Below are 20,841 nucleotides of genomic sequence, written 5' to 3'. Positions count from 1 at the left end.
TCAACGCTATCACTGAATTTATGACTGGCTGTGATTCCGGGGAACTATCACTGGTGGCTTTCCATCTTATCTGCACAGACTAGAAACCAAGGAGAGGAAACCCCACCCCACCCCCAGCCCCGCCCAGTGACGTGCAGTCGGGCCTTCTGATTGTTCTGTGTCTGGAATTAAAATAGCCGAAATAGTCATAAAAATTAGCTTCTGTGTGATTCCGTGGAAAGGTCAGAGTTGGGAAGTGGAGCCATTAAGATATTGGCAGTTATCTCCTACTTGTTCTGCCTATCAGTACAGTTTTCTTGTTTGAAGTTGATCATCTGTTAAATGAGAATCGTAATTCCTGAAGTCTTCCAGCATTACTGTGAGGATCAAATGGGATTATTTACGCAGCATTTATTTGACATACGCACTATATGTATGAAAGCGTGCATAAAATCTCGGCATACCACAGTATTTAAAATGAAACACACACGTGCTCTCAGACCCAGGCTGATAAGTAAGAAGCACCTGACACCTAGCAGACCAGGGTGAGGCTCCTGGCTCCTGGCTTTGGTTTGGCCCAGCTCTGGCCATTGTTGGCCATTTGGGGAGAGAACCAGCGGTTGGAAGATCTCTTTCTCTCTCTCTCTCTCTCTCTGCCTCTCCCTCTCTGTAACTCTGCCTTTCAAATAAAGAAATATATCTTTAAAAAAAAAAAAAGCACTGACAGGCCTTTTGGATCTACCTCCCTGATAACCAAGACTCACTCTCAATCCTTGAATTTTGAATAAATTGTTCTCTTGCTCTTTTGTGTATTTTTATGACTCAAATGCCTCCTTAAAATACATTTTTTGGCCTATTTTTAAACTTTATATAATGGGATTTTTTTGTATAATTTTTCTGTGGCTTACTTTTTTTGTCCAATAATCTGTTTCTGAGATTCACGTGTGTACAACTTGAGACGTTACCATGACAGATTTACCTGGATAACGTATGTAGATGACTTTTGCAGGAAAAGAAACTTACTGCTATTCCTTGTTTGTCAAGAGATTTTCATCAGAAAATGTTTTAAATTTTATGAAAGATTTTTATATTTGAGTATATGTATGTTCATTTTCCTTTCATTTATTTGTATAATGATTATATGAATTATTTTATAATATATCAACATTGCAGTTACTGAGCTAAAACCTCATTGATCATTTCTTTATACATTGTTGGTTGTGGCTAATTATTTTGGTTGCATCTATGTTTTTTGGCAAGATAGGTCTTTAATTTTTCTTCCTTGAACTGTCCTAGTCTGATCAAAGCTGTGCTGGCTCTGTAAAATGACTTTGAAAATATTCCCTCTTACCGTTTTTCACAGGAGTTTGTGTCAGATTAGCATTGTCTGTACCCAGGATGTTATGCCCAATAATCCCGGAGGCCCATCTTGGTCTGGTGTTTTCTTTGTGGGAAGGTTGTCTGCACCCTCCGGAGAAGTTTCCTTCCACTTACTGCTTCAGCTGCATCCCACTCGCCATTCTGCAGGTTCTCTACTGCACAGGAGATGGCCCAACAGAACTGAGTCCAAGCTCCAGGGCCAGCCACTGTCACGGAAACCGGGGCCCCACCACTTCCCATCTCTAAGGCCTGGCCAGGTGGTTCATCCTGTTTGGGCCTCAGTTTCCACCAATCCAAGTGTGGAAAACGTCACATGGAGTTGTTGGGAGGATTAAAAATACACAGTGTTTGGGACACGGGGTGGTTACGAAGTGTCATCTACAGTGTTTCTTGTTAGATTTTATTGTTTGGCCTTCTTTCAACCTGGGGTGGTTGCATATCTGTTCTACAATTTCTCAGTGTGTGCATGTGTTGGTGGGGGAGCAGTCTCAGTTCATCTCTTGCTCTTGTTTTAAAACTCTATGTAATGAGGCCATGAGTGTGATCCCTACGATATCCATTTGTTGAGGCCAGTACTGTGGCCTAGCAGAGTATTCATTTTCATAAATGCCCCACAGGTGCTTAGAAATATATTTTTCTCAGAACATGATTAGGAATTATGCCATTCTAAACTGTATCCTAGCTAATAATTTTGCCCACTTAATTCAAGAAAAGTGTGCACAGTCATAAAGCAGGTGAGTGATCTGGGTAGACACTCTTTCTGTTTAGAATCGCCACTCTTCCTGAGTGTCTTATAAGATCCTCTTTTAGTGAACAGTTTATTCTAGAACGGTTTTAGATGTAGAGAAAAGCTGTGCAGGTGGTATGGAGGGTTTCCATGGAAGCCACACCTGCTTTCCTATGCTGACATCTTACCTCCCTGTGGCACCATGGCACAATTAGTGCACCAGTATTGCCAAATTATGAGCTCAGGTCTGTGCTTTGGGATGGCCTTAGTTGTTGCCTAAAGTTCTTTGCCCAGCCCAGGATCCCACTCACATTGCACTGTGTCCTCTTGTCTTCTGGTTGGGACCGTTTCTCAGACTTCCCTTGTTTGGATGGCCTTGACAGTTTTGAAGAATGCTGGTCAGATACTTTCTAGCAAAGCCCTCGGTTGTGACTGTCTGATACTTTTCTGGTTATTAGACTAGGGTTTTGAGTTGAAAATATTTTGGAAGTTTTTTCTTATCTATTTGAATGACAGAGAGATGGATATATATATATATCTCCATATGTATATACATATATGCATATATGTATATATATATGACTCAGGGAGCATCAGCCACCATATCATGAACACTCAGCAGCTTCAGGGAAGGGTACACTCGGTGAAGAACCGAGGCCTCTGCGTGTACCCGGGACCGACTTGCCAGTGATCGCGGGCACCATCTTGGAGTCCGATCCACTGATCTCAGTCGAGCCTTCGGATGCCTGCAGTCTCGTGAGTGACCCTAATCCAGATGCACACAGCTGCGTCACTCTAGAATTCTGCAGCAGCAGCAGCAACTGTGTGGCATAAATATTTACAGTTGTGAAAGGCAGACAAAAGCAAAGGATGGGTCTCGAGCTTTCCTGCTGGGGTCTGGGCTTCTCGCGATGGGTTTGTGGGAAGGAATGCGGACGGCATTGGCTCCCGGATTTCCTCCTCAATCCAAAGCAGTCTGCCTTTCCCTGGTGTATTTATTGAGGATCAATGTAGGATTTCTGTTGAAGAATGAAGCCTCCTGCTAAAAATAAAGTTGAAAATTCTGGCTTAGAGAAACTCTGGATGACAGGTATGGTCCTTTCTGTCTCTTTCAATGGTTCCACCTGTCAGTATGGAAGAGAGAAGTTTTATAAAAATCACAGGCAGCAATTTACTTCTAGGCTTGCTCTTCTTATAGTGAAATGCAATCCTAGAGGTTGGAGCTGCCCCTGCTGGCTGACCACCGAGTATCTAGTCACGATCTCATTTCTCCTTGTCTCCTCTCCTGTTTCCTCAATTAATCCTCATGACCACTCCGAGCGAGGCATTTCATAGGCTGAAGAGAAGGCTGATCGGTTACATGACTGACCAGAATCATGGATTAGAAAAATGTCTGTAGTTACAAAGCCCTTGGCCACCATCTGGTGAGTCATGGGCCAGTATGAGAGCTGAACTGCTTCTGTTTGGGGCTGACAAACACTGATCTCACACCAGGGAGTTTAACAGTCATTATAAAGAAATTCTTCATGCACTGACTGACACCCTCTGAGAGCTTGCTGTGTGCTTAGGTGTGTGTGGTTTTTTTTTTTTTTTTTTTACAGGCAGAGTGGACAGTGAGAGAGAGAGATAGAGAGAAAGGTCTTCCTTTGCCGTTGGTTCACCCTCCAATGGCTGTCACGGCTGGCGCGCTGCAGCCGGCGCATCGCACTGATCCGAAGGCAGGAGCCAGGTACTTCTCCTGGTCTCCCACGGGGTGCAGGGCCCAAGCACTTGGGCCATCCTCCACTGCACTCCCTGGCCACAGCAGAGAGCTGGCCTGGAAGAGGGGCAACCGGGACAGAATCCGGCGCCCTGACCGGGACTAGAACCCGGTGTGCCGGCGCCGCAAGGCGGAGGATTAGCCTATTGAGCTGTGGAGCCAGCCGTGCTTAGGTTCTATTCTAGAAACTGGATAGAAGAGAGAGGAAAACAGAAACCAGTACTTCCTCCAATTATGCTGAGCTGCAAGAAGACCTGGGAAGTCATCAGTTACTTCCACGGCTCCGTAGCCAAACCCAGGACAGGAAAACAGGGAAGGGTCCCTTCAAGGGTCCCCAAAGATCAAGGCCTTACCTTGGAATACGGCTAGAAAACACCTTCAGTAGACAGAGTCCTGGATCCTAGCCAGCCTAGAATTCCTCCCCAACCCAGGGAGTCTTGGGTGGGGCCCAGCACTCATAGTGCTCCTCCTAGCTGGGCATGCTCTCCAGGGGCCTACCCATGAGCACCACGGCAGGCCCATCGGGCTGCTTCTGTAGTGAGCAGCTAGGGCATTGCACTAGAACAGCTTTTTTGTGGCATCACACCAACGTGGAGGATCTAGCATTGATAAACCATGTTTTAAGTCTGTGCAGGCATCGTTCAGAGATTGTGCTGGTACAGGTCTCACTCGCCTGTATGATGTGATACAGTCCCACCTTCCAGGCCTGTGATCGTATTAGCAATTCTACACTTTAGCTGGAACCTTGTTTCTATAAAACCCCCACTGTTTGAATCAGAGCATGTTCTGTCCCAGCTCCTCAAAGGTGGAGCCAGCACTACTCTTTCACTGACTTGGCCCCCGGATGGGGGGAGGGGGTTCATGTCTGGAAGGTGTGGGGGTTTTAGTGCCATGAAGGGAAGAGAGAAAGGGATCTTCGTCGGCAAAGCAGCACTTGTCTTGGTCCGTGGATGAGTCGCTCATGGAACGAAGCTGGCCCCACTGCTGCTCCCACATGCACCTGCCAGCCATCAAGCAGCCCTGCCTCCCCCAGACTCCCGCACCAGAGCCACCACGTGCTGGAAATTCATTTTGAGCTTCGAACTGCAGAAGCAACTGTTCTGACAGTTCCCACTTCCTCTTCTCCCCCTGCCGTCCAGGCTCAGTCTAGAGACAAGTCCTTAAAACCTGAAGGTTCCTCCAGTTTATGCCAGCCCACCTTTTACCTTGTTCTTGCGCCCAAGTTAATTTTTAAGTTGTCTTGATGGGCTCTAGGAAGCAGGTAACTGACTTAACAACTAGTGATGGCTGCAGCGGCTTTTCAGAGTGCGTAAGCTGCCTCTACCTACCCACAGTGACAGAGGGGGCAACTGGGTCAGACGCTGTGCCAGAACTGATAGCTGTCTGGTCCTGGTGCCTTGGAGGGTGACTTCACAGGCTGACAGCTTGCTGAGGGCCATGTGATAGCTGCCTGCTCATGCAGGGAAAGTGGACCACGGTGGCGGGCTCTGCGTGGCAGGAGAGGGCACAGGACCGAAGCTCCAGGGTGGGAGGGGTGGCCTGTGCAGGTGGGACTCGGGGTCTCCCGTGAGGCACAATCCTAGCTGTTCAGGAACTTGGGGTTCTCTTGCACCACTGGAGCCCAGCCATCCCTGCTGGATTAACCACACCTCCCAGGCTGCACCTTGGACAGGAAGAGCCTGCAGTTTCTGTGGCAACAAAGCAACCTGACTTGGTGAGGCTTCAGGGTAACACCTTTCCACCCCACCCCTTTTCCCGGCAGGTGTAGTTCTGCATGTGGGAATGCTGGCAGTGGAAACAAGCAAGAGCGTCAGCAATGCAAAGCCCTTACTTCCAAGACCCTACTGAGACCTTGCGTCCTTTGTTTCCTCCCCTCTCTCTAGACAGCGGGCTTCCGGGAAGCACTTTCTCACGTCCCGCTGCGTGGTTGACCTGGGCTTTGGCCGTCGCGGGAAGGGGGACCAGCCAAGTCATCTGTGGAACTGAAAATGGAAGACCGTCTCGGCTTGGGTCTCAGCCATGGCTGCGCTTCAGGACGCCCTTGGCCGCAGCCCAGACAGATCTGATCAGACTCCAGGGGCCAGGGCCAGACGCCGGCAGCACGGCAAGCTCCCCAGGTGACTGCCGCTGGCGCAGAGCTGAGTGGGTAAGTGCTGGGGTGAGGGGTCCCCGGCTGAGGGGACTGGCCTGCCGTGGGTATCCAGGAATGAAGGTTGGGGGTGGGAGAGAAGGTGGTTTATTGCTTCAAACACCAAAACAGGATGGAGCAGCTTCAGGCTCACAAAAGCACTTTTTATTTGAGGCAAAGTAAGTCTGGCTGAAGGGATTACAGTTCTAAGCAGGCAAAACTCAACTGTTAGTGGCACTACTTTGACTTCGGAGATTTTGCTTCTCCTGGGTCAGAAGAATTGTACTTTTCCCAGCTGGGCGAGAAGAAAGGCCAAGAAAACACTGGCAGCGACGTCTAACCTACTGATGGTGCTGCTCACTCCCAAATCCCAGCGAGCAGGCCCCGGCTGGCTGGGCTGCGCCGGGGACATGTCAGGCGGGGAAAGCAGGCACACGTGACGTGGGCAAGAGCAGGCATCCGCAGCTTCAGAACTCGGCGTGGAAGGGGTAATCCTTGTGGGAGGCACAGCTGTCAGGGGAAAAGAGGGCAGACTTGCTCTCAGAGAGATCTGGGCTGTAACGAGCGAACCCACACAGGAATGGCGTCTCGGGCGACCCCCACACAGAAATGGCGTCTCGTCACAGGCAGAAAGGGCGCCTCGGAGGCGATGAGCTGGTTAGGAGTCTTCAGGCCACAGCAGCACCCGTGTGATGGCCACTGCTCCCCAGGGTGCCCAGCACTGCATCTGGGGCATGCGGGGTGCCAAGCCCCTCCCCAGGAGAAGGGACTCAGGGACCTCGTACTGTCTTGGGCAGCAAGAAGGTGGACAGAGCAGACGGTACTTGAGCTCTGTGTGACTGAGTCCCAAAGGATAAGTGGAACAGCAGGTGCTCCGGGACACGGAGAGAGAGGGCAGCGCCACTTCCAGATGCCTCCTGGTTTCAGCGGGAGTGACAGCGCCCAATACAACAGCCGGGGACTGCTACAGGAAACGCAGGAGGGGACACGAGTGGGAGGGTGCAGGAACGTTTGCCAAGGCTGACCATCGGCGGGGCCCGTGGCTTGCACGGGGCAAGTCGTGGCAAGAACGCTGGGAAGACTGGCCAGGCAGGGTGAGAGGCCCTGGGGAGCCTTGCTTGGAGTGCTCTGCTCTTAGCTATTCACAGACACTCAAAGACCCCCTGCCTGCCTGTCTTTCTGGCGTATCTGAGGAATACAACACTGGCATCAGCAACACAAGCTCAGTATAGCAACAGGTAGAAAAAAAAGGGCTGGCACACATGTGGCTAGAAAATCTTCGTTAGGAGACCTGGGAGTATCAGAGCAAGCCTCTTCCTCCCCGTGCCAACCCCTAATCCACCCCCTTCTCAGCCTGACTGCTGCACAGGGTAACCTGACAGCTTTTCTAGAACAGCACTGGAGGGTGGGAGGAGCCGAAATGCAAAGGGACCGATTGTATATCAGCCTCGCCACCCCACCCGGCTTCAGAAGAAACAGTGGGGGGGGGGGGGGGGAGGAATGAAAGAACAGACGGACAGGTTCTCAAAGGACGGATGGAATCTGGTTGATCTGCTTCTCTCTCCCTTATCCACCAGATCCCAAACTGATTTTTTTATCATCTAAAGGTTAACACCATTAACAAGCACAGGGACGTCAGGGGCCCCGGCTGAGACGCCGGCGACGGCTCTGTCTGTGGTCTGCCATGGACCCTGCCGGCTGTGCTTACACCGAAGCCCAGCAGCTATCCTCGGGCCAGGACACAAACTTGGGCGGAGGCCAAGGCTGCCAGAGGTGCAAACTGGGAACCCAAACAGGAGGGAGAGTGCAAACAGACTGGGCAGAGAAGGGCAGCCGCTCCCTGCCCCTGGGGAATGTTCCCATAAAGGAGACAGAGAACAGGACAGCTCAGACAGGAGGGAGGGAGCGGTAGAGGGAGGGAGAGAGGAGAGAGAAGTTGCGAAGTGGGAAGTTGCTTCTTGAAGGCAAGAGAACTGTCAACTGTATTAGTTACCGTCCATCACAAAAGCCTGACTAGCTACCTCTCCAATTCCACACCCCTCAGAGAGAAATAAGGAATCATGGGTACGCAGGGGAGGGGCTCAGGGACTCTGCCAGCTGGCTTATCACTGTCAGAGCCGGGACTGTCCCAAACTCCAGCACACAGTCTTCCCATAAAATCACTTTCACGAGGACCATTAAGACAAAGAGTCACGTAGAAATTCTAGGGAGATAGGGCAGGGACATACGGGGTCAGGGGTCATCGGTGTCAGGTGAGCCAGATTTGAATGCTAAATGCCAAAATATGTAGCAGTTCAGGTTGGGCCAACAGTGCCCCTGGGGGAGGGGATAGGAGGCCAGGACGGATCTCCTGGTGGTTTCCCCGCGACCCAGTGCAGGTCTGCTGATAGGGTTCCCCCGTCTCCTGCTGCACGCGGACGAGAGCAAGGTGAAACACACTGAGGAAGAACAGCTGTGACAGGAGGGCCTGGCCATCGAGGGTCACAGCACGGTTCTGCAGCCCCGTCAGGGACCCGAGCATCACACGGGACACTCACCTCACCAGGGCACAGACCCTCCAGTTCCTGTTGTAGCTCAGTAAGGTAGTCATATCCTCGCTGCTCAGTTCAAAGTCAAAGACCTAATAAAAAAAAATCTAGTAAGCTCTGTCCATGAAAATAAAACCAAAGAGCACCGCGCAGGCCTGATGAGTCACCCTCTGGTGCACTGGGGGGGAGGGGAGGGTTGGCCTCAGACACAGTGAGTGACAGTGCTCGTCTAGAATGAGCCCGGGCCAGCTGGGCGCCACCTGGAACAATGCAGGCAGCACCTGCCTTCCCAAACCTCCACGCAGTGCTACCTTCTATCCAGTTCATCATCCCACCAGCACCCGGCACACTCCCACTTCATGATGGGCAAGATGCGTCCTTGTCATCATGTACAACGGAGCCAAGGTCAGAGATACAACAGCTTCAACGCAAGAACAGCGAGTCAGTCGCACACCACACCAGACAGGAAACAAGGCACCCAGGGAGTCAGAGGCATCGGGAATGATGGACCCCAGCCGGGGAACTGAAGGACATGGCCAGAGGAGATGGTGTTCGAGGTGGGCTTCTTAAGACGACAAATACAGGGACATAGGGCGTTAAGCCACTACCTGCGATGCCAGCCTCCCATATAGGCAGCAGATGCTGGGTTAAGTCACGCCTATTCTGCTTCCGATCCAGCTCCCTGCTAATGCGCTTGGAAAGCAGCAGCAGATGGCTCAGGGACTTGTGCCCCTGCACCTACATAGGAGACCTGGATGAAGCTCCTGGCTTCTGGCTTCAGCCTGGCCCAGCTCCGGCCATTGTAGCTATTTTGGGGAGTGAACCAGCAGGTGGAAGATCTCTATGTCTGCTCTTCCCCCTCTCTCTAACTCTGCCTTTCAAACCAATCAACCAGTCAATAATAATAATAATAATAATAATAAAAAGATGCACCCAGTTTTGACAGAGAGGGCAAGAGAAGCGAGCTGGGAGGAGAGAGCTGCTCACAGAAGCACAGCCCACACGGGGGAGTGCGGTGTGCCTGGGGGCCGGTAGGCAGGCCGGCAGCGGCAGCACAGGGCAAGACCCAGGCCCAGAGCCAAGCACAGCCCGGCTCAGATCCCAGAGTGTGCTGAAACAGCCTGCCACACGCTTTGTGGTTCCAACTGTGGGAAATGTGAACGACCGTACAGTAAGATCCAAAAATGACTAGGTTAGCGTTTTGAGATTATCCATTTACATTTTTTATGTTAACGCCTCAAAACATGAACAAAAAGCCCTACTCCGGAACAGCAGGCCTTTCCCACGGTGACCACCGCTCTGCCACTCCACCTGGAACAGTCAAAACATCCACACCTAAGAAGCAAACCGTCTGACTCGACAGCTCCTCTCCTCTCCCCAGGGCCCCTCCCCAGGGCCCACCTTGCCCCGTCTTGGGCGTGACAGTGCCGGCTATCAGGGCCATAGGCTGTGGCCAGTGGCACCCGCAGACTTAGCTGTTTGCTGTGGCAGCAGGGCCCTGGTGAACCCACACTACAGCTGGCAGGAAGACCCTGTGGAGCTGCCTCCCAAAGAGCCCCCTGCCCACAGCTGTGCCGTGCTCTGGACTCGATTTTAGGTGCGGAGTGCCACGGCAGTGCTCAGTAAGGCCAGAGGCTGGAGAATCCTGGCTCCGGCTCAGCCCCTCCCATCGGTGCCAGAGGTGGGTGGGGGAGGGAGGTCACGGCTGGCAAATGAGCAGCTCTCCAGGCCACCCTGCATGCCCACAGCACCTTACCGGTGCCCTGTCCAGGATGTCCAGGCTCCCTGGGGGGGGCCTGGGGGGCCTTTGCAGACCCTGGGCTTGTCATCGGCACAGCAGTGTTTCCTGAACACTTACGAAGGTACCAAGAGCCGTCTGAAGCACTCTGCGTGCTGTCTTATGCAGCCTGCCCAACACTCGAAACAGGACTGCTGTACAGCTGGGGAAACCGAGGCACAGGGCAGTTAAGTGCCTCGCTTAAGGCCACCCTGCGAGCACCCCTGGAGCTGCAGGGTACAACAGTGCTGCTCAAGAGCACCAGTTTCTCAAGCAAGTGCGTGGTGTCGGCGAAAAGCCCGGACAAGCTGCACGTCAGCGTGGGGCTGCTGAGGCACCAGCCGGCCAGCCCAGGGGACCCACGGAGGAGTCACTGCCTCAAGTCCATGGCTCGCTCACTCCGGCTTACCAAGGTCAGCTTACTGGTCAGAGAGAGGACACAATGGGGGCAGGAGGGACAGGGACGGGACAAGAGGCCTTGTGGAGTCTCCCCTGCCTAGCCCACTGCGGAAGGAAAGGGCCAGCCAGCGGATCTCACCTGGAAGTTCTCAGCAATGCGTGCCGGCGTCACGGACTTGGGAATCACCACCAGGTTCCTCTGTATGGGGAACCGGATCAGAACCTGTGGACGCAGGGAGGTGCCGAGTGTGGACATGCAGCAGGCACACTGCTTGGTCACCTCTCTCAACAGCGCACACACAGAACCCGAAAGAGAGGGGCACGCCAGAACTGCACAGGAGAGAACAGCGGCACTCAGAGATGTCCTGGCCACACCCATCCATGGGGGGGGGGGGGCACCTGCAGGTCCGGCTCTGAGTCCGAGTCCTGCTCTTAGCCACTGTGCCTGTAGTCATGAGACCACAATGAGACTGCTCACGCCGGAGCTCATCCTGCCACGTTTCACGCAGCTGAAAAGGAGGGCTCTCTCATGTTTTCCCAGAGATGGGCTTCCACGTAAATTAACAAATGCTGACTCCCGTGGCAGCCTGCAGGGCAGGTGCTACGTCTCTAAGACCGCATGGCAGAATCTTCTCAAGTCCTAACCTGTGCCCTTCCCCGTGCACACCCCAGGACTCCAAAGCACACTTCCAGGGAGGGCCGGACAGAATGACGGGCACCACCAAGAATGTGGGGGCTCCAGGCAGGCTCACAAGCACCTGGAGGTGGCTGTACCTGGGCGGTGGTTTTTTTGTGCTTGTCTGCGATCGCCTTGATCCTGGGGTCTTCCAGGAGGGAAGGGTCCTCGGGCTTGGCCCTGGAGCAGAGAGACGGTTCAAGTCCACAACGGTCATGGCCACCGCTGCGGGCAGCCAGCAGCCCTCACCCCGGCGTGCCCATCGGCTTCAGGACAGCCTGCCAGTCTCCTCCGGGCCTACGGCTGGACTATAAACGCCCAGCCCTTTGGAAAAAAGAGCAGGCATCTTGCTGTAAGAGACCCAGCCCTCCCAGGAAACCCAAGAGGCTCCACAGAAGGTCTGTAGATGCAACCCAGAGACATCTTCCTCAACGCTAAGTTTTCCTTTTCTGATTTTACTGAGTGACAAGAGAACATGGCCCCAGGGACGCTCACCAGGGCCTGTCGGGAGAGCCGAGAGGACTGTAGGCAGTGACCACGATGCCTTTGGAGTGGCAGTACTGGATTAATTTCTCCTGAGTTAGGTACGGGTGGCACTCGATCTGCAAACGAAACAGCAGGGGCTGATGATGGCACCGCGGGTCTAAGTTGTGTGACACAGGCAGCTTCCTCATGCTGAGTCCCGCCCCTCCCCACCCAGCAACCCTGCCTAACAAAAGTCTGAAGTCCCAGATAAGCTGTAACAACTTTATACATTTCCCAGCTAGTGTGCTGGACAAGAGAACAATAATCTCATTACCAATGTTCTATGGCCTCAGGCCCCAAGGGCATTTCCTGGCTTTGGTCATTTTTCAACCGTCACAGGCTGGGGGATCTTTGGCTGTGCACTGCTCATCGTCAGAACCCTGGGTCAGCACAGGCCAGGCTCAAACCCCGTCTCTGCGAGTTCCCACTCTCCCATGCGGTGACACGCCGGGTCAGAACTCAGGACACTGCCGAAGCCCAGGAGCCGCTCCCGGCCACTCTCTGGGGGCGGGGGACATGAGGGAGCAGCCTCCCCAGGGGAGGCTTACCTGGTTAACTGCCGGCTTGTATTTTAAGCCCGGCTTGTTTAAGATCCGCTCGATCTGCAGATGGTTGAAATTGGAGACGCCGATAGACTTCACGAGCCCTTCGTCCACCAGCCCCTCCATGGCCTAAGGAGAAGAGAGGGTCTGTCTGCTGCGGCAGTGAGCCCCAAAGGAGGGTCAGAGCACCCTCCACACCAGTCGCTTCCACGGGTCCTGCCTTCCTTATCAGCAAAGCGCACTTTCCAGAGGCAGGGGTTTGCTTAATGAGACAAGAAGAGCAAGAGCAGCGACAGGATAGGACTGAAAACAGGGAGGCCAGGCAGACCCGCTCACACCTGTGCCCTCCCAGGGACAGGCAACCAGCAAGGAAGGGCACACAACCCGCCTGCCAGGGTCTTACCTCCCACGTGTCCAGAAAGTCAGTGTCGCTGGGAATCACGTTGCCTGCCGTATCCAGGGGGAAATACTCACTGCCGTGCTGTGGTTACAGGCAGAAACAAAACAGTGAACAGCAGCCCTTTGCAGGAACCGGGCAGACGAGCCCTGATGTCCTGAGGTCAAGCTGAGCCCGCTGGGCGGAGGTGCGGCCAGGCCTCGATCACACAGACTAACCCCAGCATGGGCCGCAGTGTTGGGGAGGGGAAGGAGCCCAGAGCGGACCCACGGGGCCCAAGCCCTGGCGGGGTCCCTGGCTTATAAAAGTACTACCTTGCCAAGCCTCACTAACTCATGAAAAACAAAGGATGAAAGCCAAGTGCACTCAGACCCCAACGGGCCACGGTGCAGCAGCATAGAGCCACAAGATAGGACCCAGGTACTTTGAACATGGCCGGCAAAGCAGAAAGCTGGGCCGGCCGTAGGAAGAAGGGGAAGGAGTCGGTCACTCTAGGGTCCTTCCTGAGCAGAGAACCGGGCTGTGGACGTTTCCACTGGGTGGGGTGTGCGGGCAACGCAGGACACACACGCGTACTGCGGGGTCTGTGTGAGCACAGGTGCACCTGTGTGCCAGGCCTGGGCAGGGAAGGGCAAGCACTGATTGTCCTTTGTGGTCATGGGGATAGCAGCTGTTTGCTGTCAGGAAGGGCTGGGATTTGGACGGCTCGGTGGGGTCTGAACTGTGATTTCTAACAAGCTCCCAGCTGATGCCATTGCTGCTGGTCCGTGGGCCTCACCCTGAGCAGTAGGGGCACAGTCTGTGCACACATGACCTGCCGATGAGGGAGGCCAAAACACCACAAGGTACACGGGGGCCACGGGGAGCTGGTCTGAGCACTGCGCTCCATACCTTAAAGCCCGTCGGCCAGTGGATAAGGTAGAGGTCCAGGTAGTCCAACTTCAGGTCATTCAGTGTCTTCTGGCAGGCACCTTTTACCAGGCTCTTGTCATGGGACGTGCACCACAGCTGAAGCCAGCAAGAGAGCAGGTCTCACAACCCACGTGAAGGACACTCCTGGCCGGGACAGGACTCGCTCTCCCCTCCCTATAGCCCACCCGTCTCCCGGAGTGGCTATGAATGGCTGTGAGGCAATTTCCATTGGATACCGTGGATCCCAGCTGTCTCAGGGGACGTATGATGACCTGGTCAAGGGACCTTCCCACGAGGACCAGAGAGAAGGCATACAACACATGCACAGGGCAGCCAGCCAGGCCGCCTCCCCACCGGCCCCGTGCTAAGTCTAAGTTCTTAGGGCGGTTTTCCCAGCAGGCTGGTCTCTGCAGAGCCAGCCTCCCCTTCCTGCCCAGTATCCCTTGCACACCAACAGCCTCCAGGTAAAAACCTGGCAGCAGTGGAGAGTCAGTCCGTAGGTAGGAACCGGGGTCTGTCCTGGAAAGGGGGAGCAGCACGGGGACAGCCTCAGCAGCACGGGGCTGTCACCCACAGGTCCTGGTGCAGTAGCTACCCAACAGAGCCAGGCAGGCAAGCTCTAGGGCCCTCCCCAGCCCCGAGTCCCACGAGTCACCGCCCCGGTGAGCCGAGCTGTGTTAAGAGTGCGGCCAGGCTCTGCGCGGACGCTGCCCCGGGAGAGCGGTACCTTGCTGACGATGAAGAGCTCCTCGCGCTTCACCACCTGCTCCTTGAGCTTCTCCTGCAGGGCCACCCCGACCTCGTTCTCGTTCTGGTACACGTGGGCACAGTCGATGTGGCGGTACCCGAGGTCAATGGCTGTCTTCACGGCCTCGGTCACCTGGCCCGGTGGTGACTGAAAGAAGGAACGTAAAGTGACAGGCGTTGCTGCAGGCGGGGCCAGGGCCGGGGTGGGGGCCACGCTGCGCTCTCCGCACTAGCAGCACAGGTCACTGTGAGGAGGTGTCCTGAAGCCACCTCATTTCCTCGCTGCTTCACACCTGCCGGCTGACAGCCACCCTGGGACGGAGCCCCTGTGACAGACAGGAAACCGTGGGCTCCTGGGAGCTCACCGCATGTCGGAAATCGCTACGCTACAGGCGCCGGCTCCCAGCCAGGTCCCGGGTTCAGCAGCGAACACCTGCCCTCCGCGTCCCCCTGGCGCGCACGGCCTCTGATACTGGCAATCCCTGGTCGTTAAGCGGCTCTGGGAGATGATCAGGAAGCCGAGCGCACCAGTGATTCTCAGCACAGGCCTGGGCGTCAGATCCCGCCGCATGGGGCCTGTGTGTGAGGTGGAGACGAGATGGCCCCTTCAGAGATACCAGCAGACGGGAAGGGGCTGAAGGGAGCCGGGGATGGGAGTCCCGGGTTGCCGGGCGGCTGGGGCTGGGGCAGCGCAGGGACTGCAGAGGCGTCCGACCTCGCGGTCTCTGAGTGACCAGAACAGGTGCAGGAGGTGTGGCTGCTGGGGCCAGGGCGGCGGGGGAGGGGAGGACGGCTGCCCAGCCACTGAGCCTAGCAGCTCCCAGACAGACCAGGGGCCCACCTCCTGGCGGCTGCCGCTCAGAGAGCTGACCACAGTACGTGCGCAGCCGACTGTGGGGAGGACAGAGCGCATTCCTTTGGAGAGCTGGGCTAGAAACAAATGGAAAGGAAAACTCCCCAGGGCCATCAGCAGCTGCCGACCCGTCGGCTGCTTTCACAGCAGCTGCTGTGTCGGACAGGCTGGGGGAGGGACACAGACCCGGGGACCAAGTCCATCACCAGCGCCCGGCAGCTGCTGAGCTTGTCCCCCACCACCACCACCACCATGGAGGCACCGGGGCAGCGGGTATGCTGACATCCCCTGTGAGTTGAGAGCTTCAGATGATCTGGCAGCCTCCTGTAGCCTCAGAGGAGCTAAGAAGCTGCACCTGGAGCCTCTCCCTGCTTTGAGATTGAAGGAACACCTATCTGTGGCATCCCAGGCACAGCCACGGCTGATGTGAGCAGAGACAGTGAGCATACCCTTGCCCCAGAGAGAGAAAAGCCACTGGCCCAGGCCTGGGGTTGGAGCAGTGTGCCCAGCACACACAGAACTTCCTTCAGGCTGCATGGCAGCCACTTGTTCTCTGAGCAGCTGCTCCTGCACGCCTGCTACTGGGCCTGCCAGCGCCTTGCAGCCCCTAGTCCCAGACACAAGGGTGAGCGCATCCCGAGGTCTGGCCTAGCCACACCCCTCCTGTCGCAGGAACAGGCCCAGAGCCAGGCGCGGGATTTATCCTGGATGGGGGGTTGAATTACTACCAGAAACTTCCTCCTGGCACCATCCTGCCTGAAGAACACGAGTCTGGAGCTGCTGGAGGGAGCTGGAGTCGAGAAACACGGAATACTGGACCCTGGGGACCCGAACTCGGCGGCTCCCATCCGAAAGGTCAGTGAGTCCACATCCTAAACACACTTTTTTTTTTTTTTTTTCCGTCTGCTTAAGATTTAGTTTTGCAGTTTCTTAGCCATAAGAGTGGAGACAGGATAGTCAAGGTTGCTGAACAACGGGCGCAAAACAAAACAAAAAAGGATTGTATGGCGTTTTTACAGAATGACTTGAGAGGTCACAAAGAAGCTGCTGTCCCCTGACATTTCGTGGGACAGGGCTATACCCTGGAGATATTGCAGAAACAAGGCTTTAGATCGGCTACGGTCCTGGCGTTGTGGTGCAGTGGTTAAGCTGTGGCATGCAATGCCAGCATCCCAGACCGGAGTCCTGGCTGCTCCGACTCTATCCAGCTCCCTGCTAATGCACCTGGGAAAGCCACGGAGGATGGCCCAAGTCCTTGGGCCCTGGCCACCCAGTGGGAGACCCAGACGGAGTTGCTGGCTCCAGGCTTCAGCCGGGCCCAGACCTGACTGTTGCAGCCATTTGAGGAGTGAACTAGCAGATAGAAAATCTCTCTTTCTGACTTTCAAATAAATAAATATTTTTTTAAAAAACATTTGTCATACCCACAAGACTCTAGCAGAATAGGCTGGGGGGGAAAACCCAGAAAAGTTCCAGGGCACTACCTTTCACACACTGTCCACGTCAACACAGTGTGCTTTTCACTGAGGCAGATTTGCCCAGCTCGTTTGGCTTTATGTCCTAATGCATTTCAGAGCACAGTAATGCAAACTACAATTTCAAATGACACAAGATCACAGAACAATCCCGTCTGCTACCTTATTGTGCTGAAATCAAGGTTAGTCTGGCTAGTCTTTTATATCAGAGTTCATAATCAAGTTTGGCAGCAAACACAAACCAACCAATAAAAGCGAGTTTCACTTCCTCCCGTTCTGTGTCAGTTCAACTGCCCTTAATTCAAGACACCGATGTCTCTGGTTGGTTGAGATGTAGTTGGACCAGGACTGATCCTCCATGGGCAGGTGGACGGTAAACCAAGCTCCTATGTTAGCGCCAACACCCCAGGAGCTCAGGCCCCTCCTGGGGAAAGTGGCAGGAAGGCTTTCTTGGCACAGTGTCTGCTGTCTCCTGTGTTCTCAAGGGAGTGAGTGCCATCACTCCCAAAGAGGCAGAACGCTGGCTCTTAGGGGGAAAGCAACAAAACTTTTAGCTTAAAGAACAGCTCGAGGCCCTCTCTTAAGGGTTACAGGATATAAATATACTGTCTTATCTGGAAAGTCAGAATCCTACTGGGGCTGGGCAGTTAGGGGGAAAATGTCTCCGAAGGCTTTGAGAGAGGTGTGGGCTGGTGATGGAGAAACATTGAGAAGCACTACTCTACCTCCAGTCCTAGGCGCGCTTCTGGTGTCCTTGGGAGAATTACAGTGACCACACACTACCCATGGTTCTCCAGCTAGGGTACAAGCATCGTGTGCAACAGGGCACTGGCAGGCTTCAGCTCCTCTCTGTGTGCAAGGCTTCCTGGCGTTGCCATGCTACAGGCTTGGTTACGGTGCACTGGGGTCATGGCAGATCTGCCAGGAAGAAACTCCGCCTAAGGCACAAAGGGCCAGGGCTAGAGAGGGTCTCCCTACTGCCTGAAACCCTGACCGCTGAAGAGGGACAGGGGTCCGTGGCCCTGCAGGGCACAGCACGGCCACCAGGACATGGAAAAATCCAGGACAAGGAGCCACACCCACAGGCGGCCTCTTCCGGTTGTCACAGTGACAAGCAAATGACCACAGTGCTGGTCGGACATCTATGAAGGAGTACATACACATACACGGGAGAAGGTGCTAAGTCATTAAAGGAATCGACCCCCAGGCCGTATCTACACACTTATTCCACCACTGCCCCACCCCACCCCATGTCTCCACACACCGGTGTCCTCTCAGCCCAGGCCTACTCATGCAAGCGTCCGTCTGCACCGTATGCCTAGGAGGGCACTTGGGAAGGTCATGGGAAAGTGCACTCAAGACCACGCACATGCCCGTGAACTTGGGGAAGCGCCCCGGTATCTCAGACCTCACCTTCCTTCTCCCTACTAATCCAGCACGTAACCTGGATATCTGCTATTTCCCAGGCACCTGGAGAACTGCTAGAAACGGCAGTGAACAAGGCAGAGGCTGTCCCAGCTCTCGATGAACTTTATCTGCCGGAATGAACGACCCAAACGTAGAGACTTCGCGATGTTTGAACTACGCAGCTCCTCGGGGAGCTAAGTGATTGAGCAGGTGGTGTGACGCCCTCTTTTACAAACGTTCGCTCCTTGTTTACCCTCGAGGAATGAGATCCAAATGAAGGATCATGAGATTAATTTCTCAAGTGATGGCCATAATTCCTGGGAATTGGACTAGAATGAAAATACAGGAATGCATCCCCCGTCCTAAGCTCAAGTACTGCACTGCTTTGTGAAACTTTGAGAGCAGTTAGAGATGTCTGTGCTGCAGGACGACAGAAACTGTTTACTGTTACTAGGAAAGCGTGTTTTCACGTCCATGCCAAGGGCTCAAGCTGCAAGACAGAGGACTTGTCCTGGTATCGGGGTTCTGATTCAGTGACACCCTCAGAGCCAGCCCTGGGCCTCTCGGAGGAAATACAAATTACGTATTTTGGCCAAGAAACACTCTCCACGTGAGGCAAGCCATCCTCTCGTTCCCCTCATTACGTACTCATTGTCAACTCTTTTCAGGGTACAAGTCACATATCTGCTCTATTTCAACCCACTTATACTCAACTTTTAAATTTTTCTTTCCCTGTATGTAAATGTATTCTATCGATCGATCGATCGATCGATCAGTTGTCCCCATCTGCTGGTTCACTCCCCAGGAGCCCTCAAGGGCAGGGGCGGCTGGAACTCAATCCAGGTCTTCCATGTGGGTGGCAGGAGCCCAGCTACTCAGCCAACACCTGCTGCCTCCCAGGGTCTGCACGCGGGGAGCCGGAGCCAGGAGGTGATGTGGGACGCGGGCATCCTAACGGCAGGCCACGGCCCGCCCAGCGTGTGTATATATTTAGCAGCCAGACTCTTGTTCAAAATTCCTTTAACGGGAGAACCATTAGCTATGGAATGCAATAAACGGGGCTATCAAAAAATTCGTGGAAAATACATGAAACAGCCTATGCATAGATGTCCACGCCTTTTGCGCCAACCTGAACTTTGCCTTCTCCGTTTCCCACCACCGTCTCCAAGTCCCCGCGTTCAATCCCCGACCCCGAAGCCGGCTTGCAAGCCACGAGCTCTGTCCCAGCTCCTCCTGTCCTGTTCAGTGTCCGCTTCTCACCCCATCTGCCCTAACCCATAGAAAACGCCCCCGTCCTGCGGTTCTCCTGGGGTTCGCGCTGCGGATGCGGGGAAGGGATGCCCGCGGGGCCCCAGGCCCGGGACCCCGGAGGTCGGCCCGGCTCAGCGCGGGGCCGGGGGCCGGGGACTGGGACGCGGGGTCCTCCACCCTGGCCGCCTCCGGGCTTCCCCGCGGCGCTCACCTCCGAGTCTGCAAGCGGAGACGACTGGGCCGGCGCGGGGCTCGGAGCGCGCCTCCCTCGGCCCCGTTCGCGGGCCGACCCCTGCCCGACCTCCACCACACCACACCCGGAGGACCCGGGCCCGGGGCCGGGCTGCGGGTCCCTCCCCGCCCGCGGACTTGGCGGCGCCGAAGGAACCAGGGGTCTGGGTGGAGGAGGACGCGCCCCCGGAACCTACCTTCCAGGTGCCCAGCCCCAGGATCGGCATCTTAGCGCCGTTGTAGAGCACCAGGTGGGTCGCCATGGCCGCCCGTCACAGCCCCAGGCCCAGAACCGTTGTAGCTTCGGCGCCGCGGCGCGCACCTTTAAATAGCCCGTGCGGCTGCAGACTCGGCGCCCGCGATTGGCGCGCGAGTGTGCGAAAGCGCCATCTGATTGGCCGCACTCCCCGAGGTGGGCGTTGCCCCGGGGGCTTTCCCGGCGACCCCGCCCGGGTGGAGCTCCCGCCAGGTCCTAGCGGGACCGGATTCCTTCCTCTCCTACCGCCGGCCTACGCACCACGTGGCAGGAGAGACCTTACCAGCTGCCGCGGGGCGTGGACTAGCGAATGCTCTAGCGAAAGTAACAGAATCCTGTAAATGGACTTGGAAAGAAGTTGTGGTTTCCTTTAAGGGGCTGGAAGAATGCGTTTGCTGTCCAGCCTCAGTAGGATGCTCCGTGGGAATTTGCCAAATGCCCTGACTGTAGTCTGTGTCGATCGTAGGGACCGCAGGTGTCGTTGAGCGCACTTTATTCTTAGACTAAGGTGCGTGTCGGAGAAATGGCTTGCCGTCTTTTTGCAGACACCACCACCTGTGTTTGCCACGACTGTGTGTAGTAGCCTCCTGGAGCCATCCCTGCACCCAGCCTAGGTGTTGGGGGGGGGGGTGTCAGCTGTGCCCCTGCGTGTCAGGTGCCTTCAGCAAGCCATGCAACACAAGCCTGCAACCCTGCAGCGTGGGAAGCCCTGGTGAGCTTGATCCAGGACACACTGAAGGCTCTGTCCAGTCTCTGTGAAACTGATTCCATTCTGTCTAAGGAAGTGACACTCTTCTGGTCCAGTAACTCAGCCCAGTTCTCCAGACATAGAAACAGCACCAATATTTAGCTTCTGGTAGTTCAGATTAGGTAACACGAAGTAGTAATTTGA

The 20,841-nt window shown here is 55.0% G+C and overlaps 1 protein-coding gene across 1 annotated transcript; it reads right to left on the bottom strand.

Annotated features, from left to right (window-relative positions):
* Positions 1-6,124: 6,124 nt before the first annotated feature.
* LOC133764890 (aldo-keto reductase family 1 member B1) lies at positions 6,125-20,011 on the bottom strand. Its single transcript, XM_062198518.1, has 10 exons — positions 19,891-20,011; positions 14,457-14,624; positions 13,709-13,825; positions 12,824-12,901; positions 12,427-12,549; positions 11,849-11,955; positions 11,452-11,533; positions 10,817-10,900; positions 8,511-8,593; positions 6,125-6,483 (listed from the first exon to the last, which is right to left on the bottom strand). The coding sequence occupies exons 1-10, from the start codon at positions 19,954-19,956 to the stop codon at positions 6,441-6,443; spliced, it is 951 nt and encodes a 316-aa protein (XP_062054502.1). The 5' UTR covers positions 19,957-20,011; the 3' UTR covers positions 6,125-6,440.
* Positions 20,012-20,841: the final 830 nt, after the last annotated feature.

This window comes from Lepus europaeus, chromosome 1, assembly GCF_033115175.1.
Source record: "Lepus europaeus isolate LE1 chromosome 1, mLepTim1.pri, whole genome shotgun sequence".
NCBI lineage: Eukaryota > Metazoa > Chordata > Mammalia > Lagomorpha > Leporidae > Lepus > Lepus europaeus.
Note: the sequence above shows the minus strand (reverse complement) of the source record. Positions and strands in the feature narration are given on the sequence as shown.

What these genes read in the sequence shown, in the direction of transcription:
- LOC133764890 (XM_062198518.1), bottom strand. Translation starts at nt 19,956, where the DNA reads ATGGCGACCCACCTGGTGCTCTACAACGGCGCTAAGATGCCGATCCTG. An exon ending in TGGGGCTGGGCACCTGGAAG is followed by an intron (nt 14,625 to 19,890) that starts GTAGGTTCCGGG and finishes TCCTTCTTTCAG; the next exon opens with TCACCACCGGGCCAGGTGAC. An exon ending in AGGGTCTGTGCCCTGGTGAG is followed by an intron (nt 6,484 to 8,510) that starts GTGAGTGTCCCG and finishes TTCCCCTGACAG; the next exon opens with CTGTGCCTCCCACAAGGATT.